The sequence below is a fragment of the Macaca nemestrina genome, chromosome 2 (assembly GCF_043159975.1).
Source record: "Macaca nemestrina isolate mMacNem1 chromosome 2, mMacNem.hap1, whole genome shotgun sequence".
NCBI classification, from domain to species: Eukaryota; Metazoa; Chordata; class Mammalia; order Primates; family Cercopithecidae; genus Macaca; species Macaca nemestrina.
Genome location: NC_092126.1, coordinates 53,239,658 through 53,259,608, shown reverse-complemented (window position 1 = coordinate 53,259,608; position 19,951 = coordinate 53,239,658). Strand labels below are relative to the sequence as shown.

The following is a 19,951-nucleotide window of genomic DNA, read 5'->3' as shown; positions in this document are numbered from 1 at the left end:
GACATCTTATCGCGGTTTTGATTTGCATTTCCTTGATGTTTAGTGATGTGGAGCACTATTTTTCTGTACTTGGCTATTTGTATGTCTTCTTTGGAAAAACGTCTGTTAAGGTTCTTTGCCCATTTTTAATGAGATTATTTGTTTTTGAGTTGTATGAGTTCCTTATATGTTTTAGATGCTTGCCTCTCATCAAATATATGGTTTACAGACATTTCTTCCATTCTGTAGCTTGCCTTGTTGGTTGTTTCCTTTGCCGTGCAAAAAATTTTAGTTTAATGCAGGTCCACTTGTTTATTTTTGCTTTTGTTGTCTGTGCTATTGGTGTCATATCCAAAAATCATTGCCAAAACCAGGGTCAAGGAGATTTTTCCCTATGCTTTCTTATAGGAATTTGACATTTTCAGGTCTTACATTAATATATTTAATGTATTTCAAGTTAATTTTTTGTGAGTAGTGTAAGACAGGGATCCTATTTCATAGTTTTGCATGTGGATATCCAGTTTCCCAACACCATTTATTGAAGAGATTATCCTTTCTTCATTATATGTGTGTGTGTACATATATATATATATATATTTATTTATTTTCTTTTGAGAGAGAGTCTTGCTCTTGTCACCCAGGCTGGAGTGCAGTGGTGCGATCTCGGCTCACTGCAACCTCCACCTTCCTGATTGAAGCAGTTCTCCTGTGTCAGCCTCCCATGTAGTTTGGATTACAAGCACGTGCCACCATGCCCAGCTAATTTTTGTATTTTTAGTAGAGACGGGGTTTTGCCATGTTGGCCGGGATGGTCTCAAACTCCTGGCCTCAAGCAATCCACCCACCTTGACCTGCCAAAGTGCTGGGATTACAGGCGTGAACCACCACACTTGGCCCATTGTATATTCGTAATGCTCTTTTCAAATATCAGTTGACTGTATATGAATGGGCTTATTTCCGGGCACTTGATTCTGTTCCATTGGTCTATGTGTCTCTTTTTATATGAATACTATACCATTTTGATTACTATAGCTTCCTGCTTGTTTACCAGGAAGTTCGATGCCTCAGCTTTGTTCTTCCTCAGGTTTGCTTTAGATATTCAGAGTCTTTGTTGGTTCCTTATGAATTTTAGAACTGCTTTTTTATATTTCTGTGGAAAATACCATCAGAATTTTGATAATATCGAATCTATAGATCTCTTTGGATAGTGTGTACATTTTAAGAATATTGGCCGGGCACAGTGGCTCACGCCTGTAATCCCAGAACTTTGGGAGGCCGAGGCGGGCGGATCACGAGGTCAGGAGATTGAGACGATCCTGACTAACATGGTGAAACCCCGTCTCTACTAAAAACACAAAAAATCCATCCTGGCTAACACGGTGAAACCCCGTCTCTACTATAAAATACAAAAAACTAGCCGGGCGAGGTGGCGGGCGCCTGTAGTCCCAGCTACTCCGGAGGCTGAGGCAGGAGAATGGCGTGAACCCGGGAGGCGGAGCTTGCAGTGAGCTGAGATCCGGCCACTGCGCTCCAGCCTGGGCGACAGAGCGAGACTCCGTCTCAAAAAAAAAAAAAAAAAAAAACACAAAAAAAATTAGCGGGGCGAGATGGCGGGCGCCTGTAGTCCCAGCTACTCGGGAGACTGAGGCAGAATGGCGTGAACCCGAGAGGCGGAGCTTGCAGTGAGCCTAGATCTCGCCACTGCACTCCAGCCTGGGCGACAGAGCCAGACTCCATCTCTAAAATAAATAAATAAATATATATATATATATACACACACACACATATATATATTGCCCTTTTGTATAATAATTTATATATATATAAATTATTCCAATCCAAGAACATGGTACATCTTTCCATTTATGTGTGTCTTCCTCAATTTCTTTCTTTCTTCTTTCTTTCTTCTCTCTCTCTCTCTCTCTCCCTCCCACCCTCCCTCCCTCTCTCTCTCTCTCTCTCTCTCTCTCTCTCTCTCTCTCTCTCTCTCTCTCTCTCTTCTCTTTCTCTCTCTCTTTCTTTCGACAGAGTCTCGCTCTGTCACCCAGGCTGGAATGCAGTGGTGCGATCTCAGCTCACTGCAAACTGCCTCCCAGGTTCAAGCAATTCTCTGCTTCAGCCTCCAAAGTAGCTGGGATTACAGATGCCAGCCACCACACCCAGCTAATGCCTCAATTTCTTTCATCGATATCTTATAGTTTTCAGATTTTTCATCCCCTTGGTTAAATTATTCCTATTTTATTGTTTTTGATGCTATTGTAAATGGTACATTAAACAATACATTCCTAAATAACACATGGGCCAAAGAAGAAATCACAAGGGAAAGTAGAAAATACATTTCAGATAAATGAAAACAAAACGCAATATACCAAAACATAGGATGCAGCTAAAGCAGTGCTCGATAGAAAATTTGTAGATGTAAAGACCTATATTAAAAAAGAAAAAACTCTCAAGTAATGTACCTGTGTGACTTTGTTCTTTTTATTTAGGATTGCTTAGGCTATTTGGGCTATTTTTTGTTCCGTATAAGTTTTAGAATAGTTTTTTCTAATTCTGTGAAAAATGACATTGGTAATTTGATAGGAATTACATTGAATCTGTAGATTGCTTTAGACAGTATGGACTTTTTAATGATAACTCCATAAGCATTAAATATTTTTTCCATTTGTTTGTGTCATCTATAATTTCTTTCAGCAGTGTTTTTTAGTTCTTGTAGAGATCTTTCCCTTCCTTAGTTAGATGTATTCCTAAATATTTTTGGGTGTGTGTGTGTGTGTGTGTGTGTGTGTGTGTGTGTGTGTGTAGCTATTGTAAATACACTTGCATTCTTGATCTGATTGTCAGCTAGAATGTTATTGGTGTATAGAAATGCCACTGATTTTTGCACGTTGATTTTTTTTATATCCTGAAACGTTACTGAAGTCATTTATCAGGTCTAGGTGTCTTTTCATGGAATCATTAAAATTTTCTATGTATAGAATCATATCATCAACAAAGAGAGATAATTTGACTTCCTCTTTTCCTGTTTGGATGCCTTTTATATATTCCTCTTGCCTGATTGCTCTAGCTAGGACTTCTAGTACTATGTTAAATAGGAGTAGTGAGAGTGGACATCCTTATCTTGTTCCAGTTCTTAGAGAAAATATAACCAAATTTTGCCCATTTGGTATGATGTCCCACTCTTACCCAGGCTGGCATGCAGTGGCCGATCTCGGCTCACTGCAAACTCTGCCTCCCAGGCTCAAGCAATCTTCCCACCTCAGCCTCCTGAGTAGCTGGACTACAGGCATATGCTCCCATGCCCAGCTAATTTTTTGTATTTTTAGTAGAGATGGGGTTTCACCATATTGCCCAGGCTGATCTCAAGCAATCCACCGACCTTAGCCTCCCAAAGTGCTGGGATTACAGGCATGACCCAGTGTGCTTGGCATGAATTGCACATGTTGAAACATTCTTGCATCCCAAGGATAAAGCCCACTTGATTGTAGTGAATTATCTTTTTGATGTGCTGCTGGATTCAGTTTACTAATATTTTGTTGAGGATTTTTGTGTGCATGTTTATCAGGAATATTGCCTGTAGTTTTCTTTTTTGTTGAGTCTTTGCCAGATTTTGGTATCAGGATGATACTGGTAAAAAAAAAAAAAAAAAAAAAAAAAAAACAAAAAAAAACTTGTTTCACAGAATGAGTTAGGAAGGAATCCCTCCTCTTTTCTCCTATAGTTGCAGTAGGATTGGTACCAGCTTCCTGTATATCTGGTAGAATTCGGCCATGACTCCCTCTGGTCCAGGGCTGTTTTTGGTTGGTAGATTTTCTGTTACTGATTCAATTTTGTAACTCATTATTAGTCTGTTCAGTGTTTCAATTTCTTTCTGGTTCAATCTTGGGAGGTTGTGTGTTTCCAGAGAATTATTCGTTTCCTCTAGATTTTCTGGTTTGTGCACATAGAGATGTACATAATAGTCTTGGAGAATCTTTCATATTCCTGTGGGATTGGTTGTTATATCTAACACCGTTGTCATTTCTGACTGTGCTTATTTGGATCTTCTCTTTTTTTTTTTTCTTTGATAATCTAGCTAGTGGTCTATCAATCTCATTTATCCTTTCAAAAAACCAACTTTTCATTTGTTAATTTTTGTATGGTTCTTTAGGGTCTCAGTTTCATTTTGTTCTGCTCTGATTTTAGTTATTACTTTTCTTCTGCTAGCTTTGGGTTTAGTTTGTTCTTGGTTTTTTAGTTCCTTTAGGTGTGAAATTAGGCTTTTAATTTTAATCTTTCTATTGTCTTGATGTAGGCATTTAGTGCTATAAACTTTCCTCTTAACACTGCTTTTGCTGCACTCCAGAAGTTTTGGTACCTTGTGTCTCTATTTTCATTTGTTTCAAATAATTTTTTGATTTCTGTCTTAATTTTGTTGTTTACCCTAAAGACGTTCAGGAGCAAATTGTTTAGTTTCCATGTATTTGTGTGGTTTTGAGAGTTCCTCTTGGTATTGATTTCTATTTTTATTCCACCGTGGTACAAGAAGATGCTTGGGATGATTTTGACTTTTTTGAATTTATTGTGATTTGCTTTGTGACTGAGCATGTGGTTAATCTTTGTGTATGTTCTTTGTGCATATGAGAATGTACATTCTGTGGTTCTTGGGAGCACTTTGTTTTATTTATTTATTTATTTATTTATTTATTTATTTATTTATTTATTTGAGACAGGATCTCACTCCGTCACCCAGGCTGGAGTGCAGTGGCACAATCAGGGGTCACTGCAGCCTCAAGCCTTCTGGGCTCAAGTGATCCTCCTGCCTCAGCCCCCATCCCAACTCCGAGTAGCTGTGACTACAGGTGTGTGCCACCATGTCTAGCTAATTTTTTATATTTTTCGATGGAGTTTCACCATGTTGCCCAGGCTGGTCTCAAACTCCTGGGCTCAAGTGATCTGCCCACCTTGGCCTCCCAAAGTGTTGGGATTATAGATGTGAGCCACTGCGCCTGATGGGAGCACTATTCTTGCAGCCCCAAAGAAACAATCTGAGTGGTCACAGTGTCTCATGCCTATAATTACAGCACATTGGGAGGCTAAGGTGGGAGGATTGCTTGAGCCCAGGAGTTTGAGACCAGGAGTTTGGGCAACATAGGAAGACCCTGTCTCTAAAAATTAATTAAATAAAAATAAAAATAAACAATCCAAATGCCCACCAATTGATGAAATAAAATGTGATATACTCATACATGGAAACATTATTTCGCAATTTAAAAAATGAAATGTTAATAAATGAAACAGCATTTATGAGCCTTGAAAATACCACACTAAGTGGAAGAAGCCAGCCACAAAATACTACATATTATATGATTTAATTTATATCAATTGTTAAGAATAGACAAATGTGTAGATACAGAACATAGACTAGAGGTTTCTTAAGGCTACAGGGATGCCAAGATAGGGAAATGATATCCAAAGGGCACAGGCTTTCATTTTTGAGTTAATAAACATATTCTAAAATTGACTGTGGTAATTGGAGAGGCTTGTTTTAGGCAGGACAAAAATGTTCTAAAATTAGGTCGTAGCGATGGTTGTACAAACCTGTGAATGTACTTAAAAACATCAAATTGTGTACTTTAAATGAGTGAATTAGCATGTGAGCCTTGTGAATTAGGTCTCAATGAAATAATTTTGGCCAGCCATGGTGGCTTACACCTATAATCCCAGCCCTCTGGTAGGCAGAGGTGGGCGGATCACGAGGTCAGGAGATGGAGACAATCCTGACTAACACAGTGAAACCCCTTCTGTACTAAAAATACAAAAATTTAGCCGGGTGTGGTGGCATGCACCTGTAGTCCCAGCTACTCAGGAGGCTGAGGCAGGAGAATCACTTGAACCTGGGAGGCTGAGGTTGCAGTGAGCCGAGATTGCGCCACTGCACTCCAGTCTGGGTGACAGAGTGAGACTCCGTTTCAAACAAAAAAAATTTTTTTTACATCATCAGGCATAGTGAGTGGCCTGCACCTCTAATCCCAACACTTCAGGAGGCTAAAGCAAGAGGATCACTGGAGCCGAGGAGTTTAAGAACAGCCTAGGCAACATAGTGAGAATCTGTCTCTATTTTTAAAAATTTCAGAATATTTTTCATTATTTTTTTTCAAATATTTTTTCCTGATCCCTGCCTCCTCTAAGATTCTAATTACCTGTAAGTTATAGCTCATAATGTTGTCTACAGGTCACTGATACTCTGTTGATTCTTCAGTCTTTATACTCTTTCTTCCATTTGCATAGTTTCTTTTGTTCTCTTCAAGTTCATGAATCTTTTTCTTTATCAGTATCTAATTTTCTGTTAAGTCTCAGTAAATTATTCACATAAAATATTGTATTTTAAATGCTCGAAGTTTCACTTAGTTCTGTTTTAATATCTTTAATTTCTCTTGTTCTATTCATGTTTTTCTTTAAATATCTGACCACATATACATAAATTATTTTAAAATCCTTTTCTGCTAATTCCATCATCTTTGTCATTTCTGGTTGGTTTCTTTTATAATTAAATTAAGTTTAATTTAAAAAAATTTATTTAAATAGAGGCAGGGTTTCGCCATGTTGCCCAGGCTGGTCTCGAACTCTTGGGCTCAAGTGATCCGCCTACCTTAGCCTCCAAAAGTGCTGGGATTACAGGCATGAGTCACCATCTGGCCTCTGGGTTGGTTTCTATTTACTGATTTTTCTTCTGTCTAAGGTTCATATTTCCTGCGTTTATGTTTAGTAATTTTTTACTGGATTAACATTGCAAATTCTATATTGAGGAGTGTTGAATTCTGTTATTTTTGTCAATGGATCTAAGACTTTGTTCTGTGAGGCTGTTGGGTTACTTCTGGATCACTATGAGTCTTTCAAAGTGAAAAAGTTTTAAAACCATAAAAGAAAACTTTCTTAGCTGGACATGGCTCACACCCGTAATCCCAGCAGTTTGGCAGGCTAAGGCAAGAGGTTTGTCTGAGCTCTGGAGCTGGAGACAAGTCTGAGCAACACAGCAAGATCTCATCTCTACTTCTAATTAAAAAATAAAAATAAAACAGTAAAAAATACTTTTAAAAAATTTTAAAGTTGTTTCCCTACTCACGCTATACTTCTGATATCAAATGTGTGTGTTGAGGGAGGAAGGGTTCCCACACTAACCAGCCGAGTGTCCTGACATTCCATTCATTTCTATTGATAACACTATCTACCTGAAGTTAGTGTCAGCTCCCACAAGTTAAGTGTTCGGTTCCACAAGTCTGTTCCCACTTCAGTTGCAAGTCCTGGACCACCCATACTTTTGACCAATCAGACATAAATCAGAGGTTCCCACAACCCTCAAGTTCAATAATTTGCTAGAATGGCTAACAAACTCAGGGATACACTTGACTTAAAATGTTCTGGTTTATTATAAAGTATACAACTCAGGAACAGCCAGATGGAAGAGATGCGTAGGGCAAAGTGTGCCTAGCTCATGGGATTTCAGCAATACTCAAAAGAAACTCCTGTGCAGACTTCTGGAGCTCTTTCTCTGCATAGCTCTCTTCTCTACAGTTGACTGCCGTGCCAATTCCAAACCACCTTCTTGAACTCCAATCTGCTTCTTCAACTCAGTGAGATGACTGTTTTGTGCTTGGGATCCCCCAATCTGTACCTTAGTCTAAAAAGAGCCCCTTGGCCAGGCTCGGTCACTCACACCTGTAATCCCAGCACTTCAGGAAGCCAAAGCAGATCACCTGAGGCCAGGAGTTTGAGGCTAGCCTGGGCAACAGAGCAAGACCCTATCTCTACAAAAATTAGAAAGGCCATACTAGAAACCAACCCTGGCCAGATATAGTGGCTCACACCTATAATCCCAGCACTTTGGAAGGCCAAGGCAGGAGGAATGCTTGATCTTAGGAGCTCAAGACCAGCCTAGGCAACATAGCAAGACCTCACCTCTATTAAAAATAAAAAAATTTAGCCGGGTGGTGGCACAAACCTGCAGTCCCACCTACTTGGACGGCTGAGGCAGGAGGATCACTTGAGCCTGGAAGATCAAGGCTACAGTGAGCTATGATCACACCACTGCACTCCAGCCTGAGTGATAGAGCAAGACTCTGTCACAAAAATTTTTTTAAATTAAAAAATTAAAAAGAAAGAAACCAACCCTGACAACACCTTAATCTTGGACTTCTGGCTGTCAGAACTGTGAGAAAACAAATTTCTGTTGTTTAGCCCACCCAATTGGTGGTATTTTGTTATGACAGCCCTACCTAACTAATAGAGCCTCCAAGGAGAAAACTTGAAACATTTTGTTGTAGTTCCTTGGTATTTATCTTTCTCTTGGGGATCAACGCCCTGCACTGTCTGTTGTCCAATTTCTGAGTGTAGTTATTTCACATATTTTGTCTACTTCTAGTTATTTATATCAGGAAGGTGAGTCGGGTCCCAATTACTTCAAGTCCCTTTGCAATGTGTTTTTTTAATCTTTTAACTAAATGAGTTTCAGAAATTTCTGAGAAGGGAAAAAGAATGGGGAATTGCAACTCTATCATAAGGGACCCTTGAGAAATCTGTCATCACTGCTTATTATCTTCCCAGAGAAGGACAAGTAAGTGCATCACGCCATCTTGCCTGGGGTGGGAGGGAGCATCCTATATACTGTATACCAGGTAGCCCATATGCCTTGCTAGATTTCAGCAAGATAAGATATCTAGGTCCTACTTATGCTTGTATTGAATGAGAATATGGAGGTTCTCATTCAGTCCAGAAGGGTAATCAGTTTAATTTCTATCATACAGGCTGGGTACGGTGGCTCACGCTTGTAATCCCAGCACTTTGGGAGGCCAAGGCAGGTGGATCACCTGAGGTTGGGAGTTCGAGACCAGCCTGACCAACATGGAGAAACTCTATCTCTACTAAAAATACAAACAATTAGCCAGGCATGGTGGCGCATGCCTGCAATCCCAACTACTTGGGAGGCTGAGGCAGGAGAATCGCTTGAACCTCAGAGCCGGAGGTTGCAGTGAGCCGAGATTACACCATTGTACTCCAGCCTGGGCAACAAGAGTGAAACTCCGTCTTAAAAAAAAAAAAAAAAAAAAAAATTCTATCATACAATTTTCCTTGGAATAAGGAAAATTCGTCCCCTAAGTGAATATCTAGGATCAGTGTCTTTCCTGAAATAAATACTCACAGTGTATTTTCCCTAGAGATCAAAGGCAGGATTGACTGGTCCACAAAAGACAAGGATGACTTCTCAGAAAAACAAGAAGGAATAATCACATTAAACCACTAGGCTCTTTAATTGCAATGAATCTCATATTCTCAGGACAGGAAAAAGGCTCCTTAGCCAATGAGCAGAAAACAGACAAGAAAAAAATTTAAATGATACCCAAAGTTTAAAAGCTAAATTGTAAAGATGAAACTAGATTTAAGAAGGGTAAAAGAAAACTCAGAGGATACAAGGGGAATGTAATCACAAAAGTGAACATTAATTTTTAAATGGAATATATTACTTATAAATTATTAATCCAAGGTTGAAGATGTCTGGAGTGTGATGCTGAAAGTGCCCAGCATGCTTTTGTTGGAACCTCTACCTCTTCATCCTGCTCTCTGCCCACCATAGCCTCAGTGCAGACAGATTCACCCCTAAAAGCCAGATCTGATCTTATTCATCAGTATCATCAGCTCAGAAACTCTCCTTGCTTATTATCCATACAGTGCAGTCCAATTCCTCACCTCAGCTGTCAATGCCCACAGCCAGTTTCCCTGCATATCTCCCTCCACCCCCACCAATATACACTACGGTCCAGCCCCCTTCCCTATAGGAATTATCACAGAAACCCTGTGCTTCTGCTTTCTCATCCCTGAAGTGCTGCTCCTCCTGTGCACTGTCCCCATTTATGGAAAATTATATACTCAAGCATCTAGAACCAATGCCCCTCCTGCTCCTATAGGCCTCATGAGGCTTCTTGTCGTTTTGCCATAACATTTTTGTGATTCTCTCCTCTGCTATACCATATGCACCTTGAATACAGGAATTGTGCCACACGTCTTCACAACGGTTACCCCCTACGGTACCTAGCACATAGTAATCCCTCCATAAATGCTCTCAAGAAGCTAAATGGAAACAGTATTCTGGAGAAGGTGGAAAATTAAATAGGATTGACTTTCGAACTGTAAATTTGCTTGGTCCTCAGTACAGATTCCAAAGCTATTTCCCACCCCTCAGTCAGCCTAAGTAAAGGTGAAAGCCCGGAGGATTAACACAAGTTATTTTCATTGTTGGAAGACATTTCTGAAATCTACTGGTCTGGAATGTTAATCACCTCTTACCATCCAACTCATTAGTACAAATGCTTTGAAAGAAAATAAACCATACTAAAACCAGTCTTTTCTTTTTTCTTTTTTTTTTGGTCACATTTCAAAGCTGCTTCTCACCACAGCTTCACATTCCCACACAAGTTCAAAGAAAACAGGAAGTGCCCTAGAAACACTGTGAACCCTCTTTCTTTGTGTCTTCTGGGGTAGTCCTCTAGCCACTTCAAGCCTCAAAAGTAGTTCTTTGGCTTTTTTCCTCTAATCAAAAGAAGAAAAGACCTAATAAGAGCTATTTCCCTTTGTTGGTTTGTTATCCTTGACAATCTTTCCCACTAAAATGTTTGTTACCTTGAATTTAGCCTTTTATTTCATTATTGGAATGAAAAGCTTCCTGTTTGTTTTAAGCATAAATATGGAAAAACTACTCACAGAGGCAAGGGAGACTGCTTGAAATGACACTAAGTCTCCTTAACAGCTTTCAGCCTTTCAGAGTGGCTAGGAAACAAGCACTGCCCTCTCCCGTCTGGGGCCTGATTAGGATAAGACTCTTCCACCCCAGCTCCCAGCTAGAGGTGGTAGTTAAGAACAGGATCCATTACAGGACCCAAAGAAGCCACTCTGCGTGAGCCTGGAGAGTAAAACCCCAGTTGAGAACCATTGCCTTAACCATATTCATTCATTCATTCAGTCAACATTTATGGAACCACCACTTTAGCCTTCCTCAAGACTGTTCTCAGCATGTTTGTCATTACTTTCTACAGTATTTAATTGCTTTTTCTGGTATTGTAACTTTGTGTATTATTTTAAAACTCATTATCTTCATTTTCCATATAATCTTCCCACATGCATCTTGGGGATACAAAGTTCCTGAAACACATCTTCTTCTGTTACTGCAATAATCCTTAAGCATAAGGCTGTACTGCAGATTATCTAGAAAACTTATACAAATTTGAAGATGACTCTATAATGATCACCTTATTTCTTAAGATGCTGTCCACACATACACACATTCCTCCACACATTCCTCCAAACCCATGGGGAATAACATGCAGGGGTTACACACAGCCTCAGGAGAAACGCATTTCCCGAGCATTCATTTTGCTTAAAGATTTAGGGAGTTAAGAATAATAAAACAAAATTTTTATATTAATCCCAGCAATGAACAATTTGAAATAAAATGTTTTGGGGATGAATTTTAAAATGAGACATCAACAAAATTGTGTTTTGCAATAGGCCACATTAGGCCATGGTCCTAGGCAGGCCAGTGCTTCAGCAAAGTTGAGATCTACTTGAACACAGCATTTCACCAAATTAAAACGGCAAGAATGTTGAGAGAACACGTGATCCAAACTGCAGCTGAGATGCAGGTGTGCTGTTTTTTTTTTGAGATGGAGTTTTGCTCTGTCGCTTAGGCTGGAGTGCAGTGGTACAATCTTAGCTCACTGCAACCTCTGCCTCCCGGTTCAAGCAATTCTCCTGCCTCAGCCTCCCAAGTAGCTGGGACTACAAGGTGTGCGCCCCCATGCCTGGCTAATTTTTGTATTTTTAGTAGAGACGGGGTTTCACCATGTTGGCCAGGCTGGTCTCAAACTCCTGACCTCAGGTGATCCACTCGCCTCAGGCTCCCAAAGTGCTGGGATTACAGACATGAGCCACTGAGCCCAGACACGTGTGTTGTTTTTAAAGTTACCTTACACGTGAGGTAACCATGTTGCCTGGGACACATAGCTGGTAATCTCTGTGTGTTTTCAATTCTCATCAAGTAATCAGTGAACAGGACAAATGGTCTGAAGAACTGCAATTTATAAACTTGCTTTTGGGTAAGGATCTTTCCAAGTGGGAAAATAGACCCAGTCAATCTGAAACCTCAATTTCTTTATATTAGGATAAGAAATTATTATGTAAACTTGCCTTCCTCTGGTGTATCTTGCACCACATACACCTGCCTTTTTCAGTTTATTTGAAAAATTTCAGCTCATCTTAGCTAAAGCATAAATGTGAAGTGAAATTGAGATTAAATTTGTAAGATTGCCTTGTTACTGTCTTCTTTCTTCCCACCTAATTCCTGACAAAGTCCTCTGCTGTTATTCTGCTTTCCCCAGGCCCCCCCAAGGGTGCAGGGTTTGTTTGTTTGGTTTTGTTTTGTTGTCATAAGCTATATAACCAGGGCAAGACACTTAACCTCTCTTGGCCATTTTTTTAAATTTGAAAATTGAAGTACTGAAGTAGATCTCAACACCAAATTCCTATACATCTGTATAAAACACAATTTTACTGGAAGAATCACATTTATGAGTCACCTGTTGCTCATATACATTATATACTTTAATATATTAAAAATTAATTTTATTCCTAAATTTTATGAGCTGTTTAAAAGACAAAATTCATCAGCATTTTCTAATACTATTTTTTAAAACGCTTAGGGAAAAATGTCAACAGCACACTCTCTTTCAAACAGATCTGCTCTTAGCAACTCAAGAGTAATAAAGGAGTTGTAATTGTTTTTTTCCTCTTGTAAGAGTTGCTAGTACACAGAACAGACAAGTATGGCCAGTGGCCCAAGGGAGTGTTGGTAGCAATCTCCCTAGGCCTTAATATTTTTGTTTCTTAACCAAGCAATCAAGTGCTGGCTCCATCCATTCTAGACAACTCTCAAACAGGTTAAATAGCTACCTGATCTGAGCAGCCTATAACCACAAAGCAATAGGCTTGTCTTAAACAATTATAACCCTGAATGAGAAGGAGGTTGGGTGGAAGTGGTCAATAAAGGAAAAAGGGGTTAACAGATGACAAAATGGTCAGGGAGTAGATATCAAGTGAGGAAGTTCCAAGATAGGAAATGTGACACACAAGTTGGACCAGAGTACTTTTCTGGGAGTTTAATCCATGCTGTCCTTCTTCCCTTCCCCTCCTCATCATCCCCCTTTCTCACCCCCTTCCCCAACTCTCTTCCCTAATTATGGTGAGGTTCATGGAGAAAATGAGGCTAATTTAGAGGAGAGTTCTGATTCTCTCATTTGAATCCCTGAAGCCAATTCTACATTGGACTTTGTCAGTTACATGAACTAATTAATCCTTCCAGGGAGTTGGTGGGGACAAAATAGTAAACTGGGTTTCCCTGGCAATTTAAACAGTTCTATTATGGTTAATTACTCTAATAAAGCTAAATATGTAAATTTTTCTCTACTCAGAATTCCAAGAATTTAAATAGATTTTCGTTTAATGTGAAAATCAAAATCAGTTGTCACTGTAAATTAAGGATAATGTAGGCGTGCTATTGCCTGGTTTGCTCTGAGAAAATCTGGCAATTAAAACCAGTTATTTTATATTATACTCAAAGATTTAACACTTCCTTCTAAAAGAAATTCATGCAAAAGATTGTAAAGTGGTAACAAGAAAGGATGTGTTGCATTGATAAGACTGGGACAATTAAGTTAGTGTTTTCTTAGAAACATAATCTCCCTCTCATATCATTCTTTTTATCTCCTGAGATCCCATTTTGCTGAATTTGTGTTAAGTCATTCTATACATGTGATGCATCTAGGACGAGTCATGAATCTTCTTCTGCATTCTGCTGTGGTATGGCGCTACTCAGTGTAGACCAGCGGTCCCCAACCTTTTCTGGCACCAGGGACTGCTTTTATGGAAGACAAATTTTCCATTAACAGACCGGGGGGGCTGGGGGGATGGTTTCGGGATGAAACTGTTCCACCTCAGATCATCAGGCATTAGGATTCTCAAAAGGACCACACAACCCAGATCCCTCGCAGGCACAGTTCACAATAGGATTCGGGCTCCTATGATAATCTAATGCGCTGGTCTGACAGGAGGCAAAGTTCAGGAGGTAATGCTTGCTTGCCTGCCATTCACCTCCTGGTGTGTGGCTGGGTTCCTCATAGGCCACAGACCACTACCAGTCCATGGTCCAAGGATTGGGGACTCCTGTTCTATACACCACAGACTAACAGTATTTACATTATTTTGAGGCTTGTTTGAAATGCAAATTACCTGGCACCATTTCAGATCAACTAAATCAGAACCATTAGGAGTGGGATCCAGAAATTTGTCCCAGTGATTTTTAAGCACATTAAAATTTTAAAACCACTACTGTTTGTCTGTGTGCTTTTTTATTCTGCTCATGCTTAACATAGGCAAAAGAAAACGTTCTGTTAGTCTTGATATAGAATGGATGACTTTACAGCTTTCTACTGTATCTGAAACCAGTTCATATTTTTCTTCAAGATACAGTTTGGAGCTGGGTCTGTCTCTTTTTTGTTGTTGTTTTCTGTTTTTTTTGTTTGTTTGTTTGTTTTTTGAGACGGAGTCTTGCTCTGTCACCCAGGCTGGAGTGCAGTGGCCGGATCTCAGCTCACTGCAAGCTCCGCCTCCCGGGTTTACGCCATTCTCCTGCCTCAGCCTCCCGAGTAGCTGGGACTACAGGCGCCCGCCACCTCGCCCGGCTATTTTTTTGTATTTTTTAGTAGAGACGGGGTTTCACCGTGTTAGCCGGGATCGTCTCTCGATCTCCTGACCTCGTGATCCGCCCATCTCGGCCTCCCAAAGTGCTGGGATTACAGGCTTGAGCCACCGCGCCCGGCCTGTTTTCTGTTTTGAGACAGGGTCTTGCTCTGTCACTTGCAGTGGTACAATCTTGGCTCACTGCAGCCTCAACCTCCTGGGCTTAAGCAATCCTCCTGTCTCAGTCTCCCAAGTAGCTGGGCCTACAGGTGCATGCCACCATGCTTGGCTAATTTTTTTTTTGTAGAGATGGAATTTTGCCATGTTGCCCAGACTGGTCTTGAACTCCTGGGCTCAAGCAATCCACCCATCTTGGTCTCCCAGCCAGGAGCCACTGCACCTGGCCTGTGGATCTATTTGTTTCTATTTGCTTTTCTGAAGCCTAGGGGAAAAGGATCCAGCTGAATTTTTTTAAAAAGTCTGATCTTTGCTCTTTCTTCTGAGATTGTTAAATTGTCTATACCAGTTAATAGAGGGAAAGCATTCATTTTGTTTCTCTCCAGATTTAAGGACGTTAGTGTGTTTCAGGAATTCTGCAGGTTGGGGGTAAAGACGGACAGTGATGGAAACTGTTCCACTTTGCACCACTCCAGCATAGAATACATCACAGAGCTATTGACAGTTCAGCAGCACTGAAGCACAAGTAGACTGTGAGGCTTGAGAAGTAGTGTAAGGTCCAAGAGGGTGGTAAGACTTGAGTGCCAGGCTGACAGTGGGTGGTAAACACTGGTCAGGTTAAGAAGCCATTAAAAAGTAATGACAATAATTTTTATAATGCAAAATTTTGCAAGTATAGTTACCATATAATGTGCTCTAGTGTAGATTTAATTCCACAAAGTAGGAGTTCCTTTCAAATCAGCTTAATAAAAGTTTATTTTCACAATGCTACAGAGGTAAGTCCCCAAACTTTACAATCCTCATTTGTTTCTTTCAAAAAGTACTTTTTTAAAAAAAGGCTTTAGAATACCACACCATGTTTAAAATCCTGTAAGCTATTTTTGAAACCTAAATTAAATTCTGACAATGATAAAATGTTTGCCAGTCAAAGTCCCAAACTAATTAACATTCAAAGTAAGAAAGGATCATCATTGGGATCTCATTATATTTTGATAGCTATAAAGGCTGACTGACTCCTGTCATTAATAGTGTTAGTATCATAAGCAAATAAATCACTTATATTCTAGAAAAAGAAATAAGCATATTTGTCTTGCACTTCTTACACACTGAGGTATAAAGCCATGTTTTACCAATTTTTTTTATTAATGTACCAAATAATTTCTTCCACAATGGCAACTGTGTTAAAAACCCCCACAGCATTAGCCAACCTGCTGGCATGTTCTATGGTCTTCTAATTAATATAGTGCACAGACATTTATAAACTACACTGCCACAGTAATTTACAAGTAACTAATAAATATTGAAATGTTGGAAATATAACAAAACTACATTCTAAATAGTTTACTTTCCCTTTTTCCTTATATTATTACTTTTATATTCATTCTTCCCACTCATTTTTTCACTAGACTCTATTAAAGTCAAGATTTAAATATGGCTAAGCATAAGACAAAACAGATGAGTGTCAACAATATAGCTGAATTTTATCAGTGTCTAAGCCACTTAAAGCTATTCTCCAAAAGACAAGTTATTCAACCCAAAGCAAACAGAGAAAGTTGTATTTGAATCTTAGGTTCTTTATATTTTTAACTGTCAGGTCCACAGGAACATCCAAGGCTCAAGTTTTGAATGTCTACATGTCATGAAGTTAACTGTGGCACTAGTGGAATGTCGATCACTGAAGATGAACCCCTAGACACATTCAGCAAGACATTCAACTTGCAGAAGGCAGGGAATTTGGAGTGGTACACAATCAGATAACAAGATTTCAAGCTCTAGTCAAAGATGATGTTATACCTGAATAACAATTTCTAAGGAACTTGAATAACAATCTCTAAGGACTCTTGTCACTATATGAAGAACTGAGGTTAATGGCTCCACACTCTTAATTAAAAGGACAGTCATTTAATCAATTTTCTGCAGTAAATTATTAAACTAACTTCCTAGCATCTGGAGATTACAGTATGTTCCACCTTGAAGCTATCACAATCAAGACCATTACCTGACATGCATTCAACAAATATTCAATGACAAACTATAAGGTTAAATGTTACAGAAAGTTAGGTCTTTAACACCTAAGTGTTAGGTGGACTCAATGTTGAACCTTTCTGAGTGCCAACATGACACTTAAAGGAAATGCTCATGGAACATTTCAGATTTCATATTTGGGATGCCCAACCGGAAGTATAATGCAAATATTCCAAACTTTGAAAAAATTATGAAATCTGAAATATTTCTTGTCCCAAGCATTTTTGGAAAAGGGATACTCAACCTGTACCTTTATAATTTTTCCCTAAATCACTTTTGGCTCTACCACTTCTATTCCTATATGGAAGCTGAAGTATGTTATGACTGCTGTTACATGACTATTTTTCTACATTCTGGTTCTATTTCTGCTAAGTTATTCTTACAGTTTTTAACAATTTAAGTTTTTTTAAAAACTGCCTTTTTAGAACTCTGAAACAGTATTTAAAAATTAAATTTAAAAAATTTTAAGTTTTGTTCATCATATACAATAAAATTCTGATATATGATGTTAAACAAATTATTAGTCAGGTAATTTCTGTTCACCTAATATCAATGCTGTAAAGAGGTTCAAGTGAACTTTCTTTAGTGAGATGAGTTTCAATGATCCTACAGATGGTAAATGAACCTATTATTTGTATATCTAAAGTGTGTGTACTCTTATGAAATTATCCATAAATCAAAAACAAAAATTTCAGCAGACAATTGTTAAATATAATGTTAACAGGTACACTGAGCAATAAATTGAAACTTTTAAATTTAACTCATATCTGCTTAGTTTTTTATTTAGTTAAGTATAAAGGCCCAGTTAATTAATCAACTCATTAGATTGGTCAAGGCATGACACTTGAACTACACAATAGGATTTAAAAAGCAGTTGGTTTTTTTTAGTAGTTCTCTGGTAATCACACGCACATACACACATACACAAAAATTTGTAGAGTACTCTGAATATAGGATTTCCCCCATAATCTTGCATCTGCTATATTTTGTAAACTATATAAACCGGACATGGCCAAATTAGAGATGTCTGATAAACTCTTATAAAGTATTTGGGAACTTCAACTGGATTCCCAAAGAATCAATTTTAAACTATAAAAAACAAACATTTATATAAAAGCACAACAGATTTAACAGACATCTTTGGAAAAAAAATCAAATTGTAACTCAATTTTCTACTTTTTCAAATATGACTAAGAAAAAAAGTTACAGGTAGTAATGTCTACCTGAAAAAAAAAAACAACACCACACATTAACTGGGTGATTTTGTGGGGGGTGGGGAAAACTATACAGTATTATTGCACTCCATGAATGTGCAGAATTCCAAAATATGCCAGCACTGAAAAACTATCTTGCATTGAGGTTTTCCAAGAGGTACAACGAGCCTGCCAAGAAAGCATCTGGTCTGTACTAACAGCTTGCTGTCTTCAGTACAGGCCTTCATAATGTCAGTCACGCTGCTCTTGCAATGATCTCTTAATGCCTGAAAGACATACAGAAAAAAGAATATTTTATTTCAAAAATCACTCATAAAAACTCTTTAGAACGTCAATTCATTGATCAGAAAGAAACTGAGAACAACTCCGCTAAGCAAAAGTTAATTAATACCTCTCTGTGTTCACACATTAGTCTATAAATTTTTTATCTTGAGTATGTTCAAAGAATTTGCATACTCTCAGGAACTAATTACTTGAAGGTAAGGACAGGAAGTACACACACCTCTAGCATAATATATCAACTCTGGCCATTAGGAATTTAGAGTAAAGAAAATAAGGTTTTCAGACCCAATTATTAAGCCTTGAAGATAAAATTACTAACAACCTGACTTTATTTTGGCAGGTCCAAACTCTCTTCATACACTTCAACATTTTAATGAAGAATACATCCCTCTGTTTAATCTTAAATTGAAAACTCAAGTGATAATTGTCAGGCCTCTGAGCCCAAGCCAAGCCATCACATCCCCTGTGACTTGCACTTATACGCCCAAATGGCCTGAAGTAACTGAAGAATCACAGAAGTGAAAATGCCCTGCCCCGCCTTAACTGATGACATTACCTTGTGAAAGTCCTTTTCCTGGCTCATCCTGGCTCAAAAAGTCCCTCCACTGAGCACCTTGTGACTCCCACTCCGGCCCGCCAGAGAACAACCCCCCTTTGACTGTAATTTTCCTTTACCTACCCAAATCCAATAAAACGGCCCCATCTCCCTTATCTCCCTTCGCTGACTCTCTTTTCAGACTCAGCCCGCCTGCACTCAGGTGATTAAAAAGCTTTATTGCTCACACAAAGCCTGTTTGGTGGTCTCTTCACACAGATGCGCATAACAATAATATACGTAATATTTACCAACTTGCTGAGTCGTAAGAATAAACAGGAACCTATACATTAGCTATATTTTAAACAACTTACAAAAGAGTTTTCAGTGCTGATAGGTGGTGCTATGATCGATGGTGTGGGATTGAATCCATATGCACATTGAGCTTCATTTCATTGTCAAGAATTTGAACAAGTTGTTGCATGGATGGAAGATGACCAGATTCCAGCTTAGACCACACAGGTACATCTATAAAAATAAATGGCACCACCCCCCAAAAAATTAAAGATAATTTTATAATATGCATTCATCCCACAAATATTTATTATCTATGTACACAACTGGGGATACAAAAGTAAGCAAAAAAGTACACTGCTTGCTCTTAGGGAATTTACATTCCAGTAGGGAAAATGTCAAAAGAACTACACAAATGGCTACAAAATTACAACTGTGTACTTAGAGCTAAAACTGAAAGGCACTACTGTACTAGGAGGGACATACACACAAGGCTGTCCCTGTCTAGTCAGATAAAGAGTATCATTTAAATGAGATCTAAAAGATAAAGAAAAATTACCATGACAGAGTGGGGATTCATGAGAGTAGAAAACCTTTGAGGGAGAGAACAGAAATGTAAAGACCAGAAAGGAGCTTGGCACATGAAATTAAGAGAAAATCAGCATAGCTGAGAGAAATATAG

The 19,951-nt window shown here is 38.8% G+C and overlaps 1 protein-coding gene across 1 annotated transcript in view; it reads right to left on the bottom strand.

Annotated features, from left to right (window-relative positions):
* Positions 1–15,646: 15,646 nt before the first annotated feature.
* Positions 15,647–19,951, bottom strand: part of SELENOT (selenoprotein T) — a 33,567-nt gene continuing 29,262 nt past the window's right edge. The window contains exons 5-6 of the mRNA XM_011710901.3: positions 19,350–19,503; positions 15,647–18,424 (exon numbers count right to left, since the gene is read on the bottom strand). Coding sequence (XP_011709203.2) covers positions 19,379–19,503 — 125 coding nt within the window. The 3' untranslated portion in view covers positions 15,647–18,424; positions 19,350–19,378. The remainder of the gene's footprint in view (positions 18,425–19,349; positions 19,504–19,951) is intronic.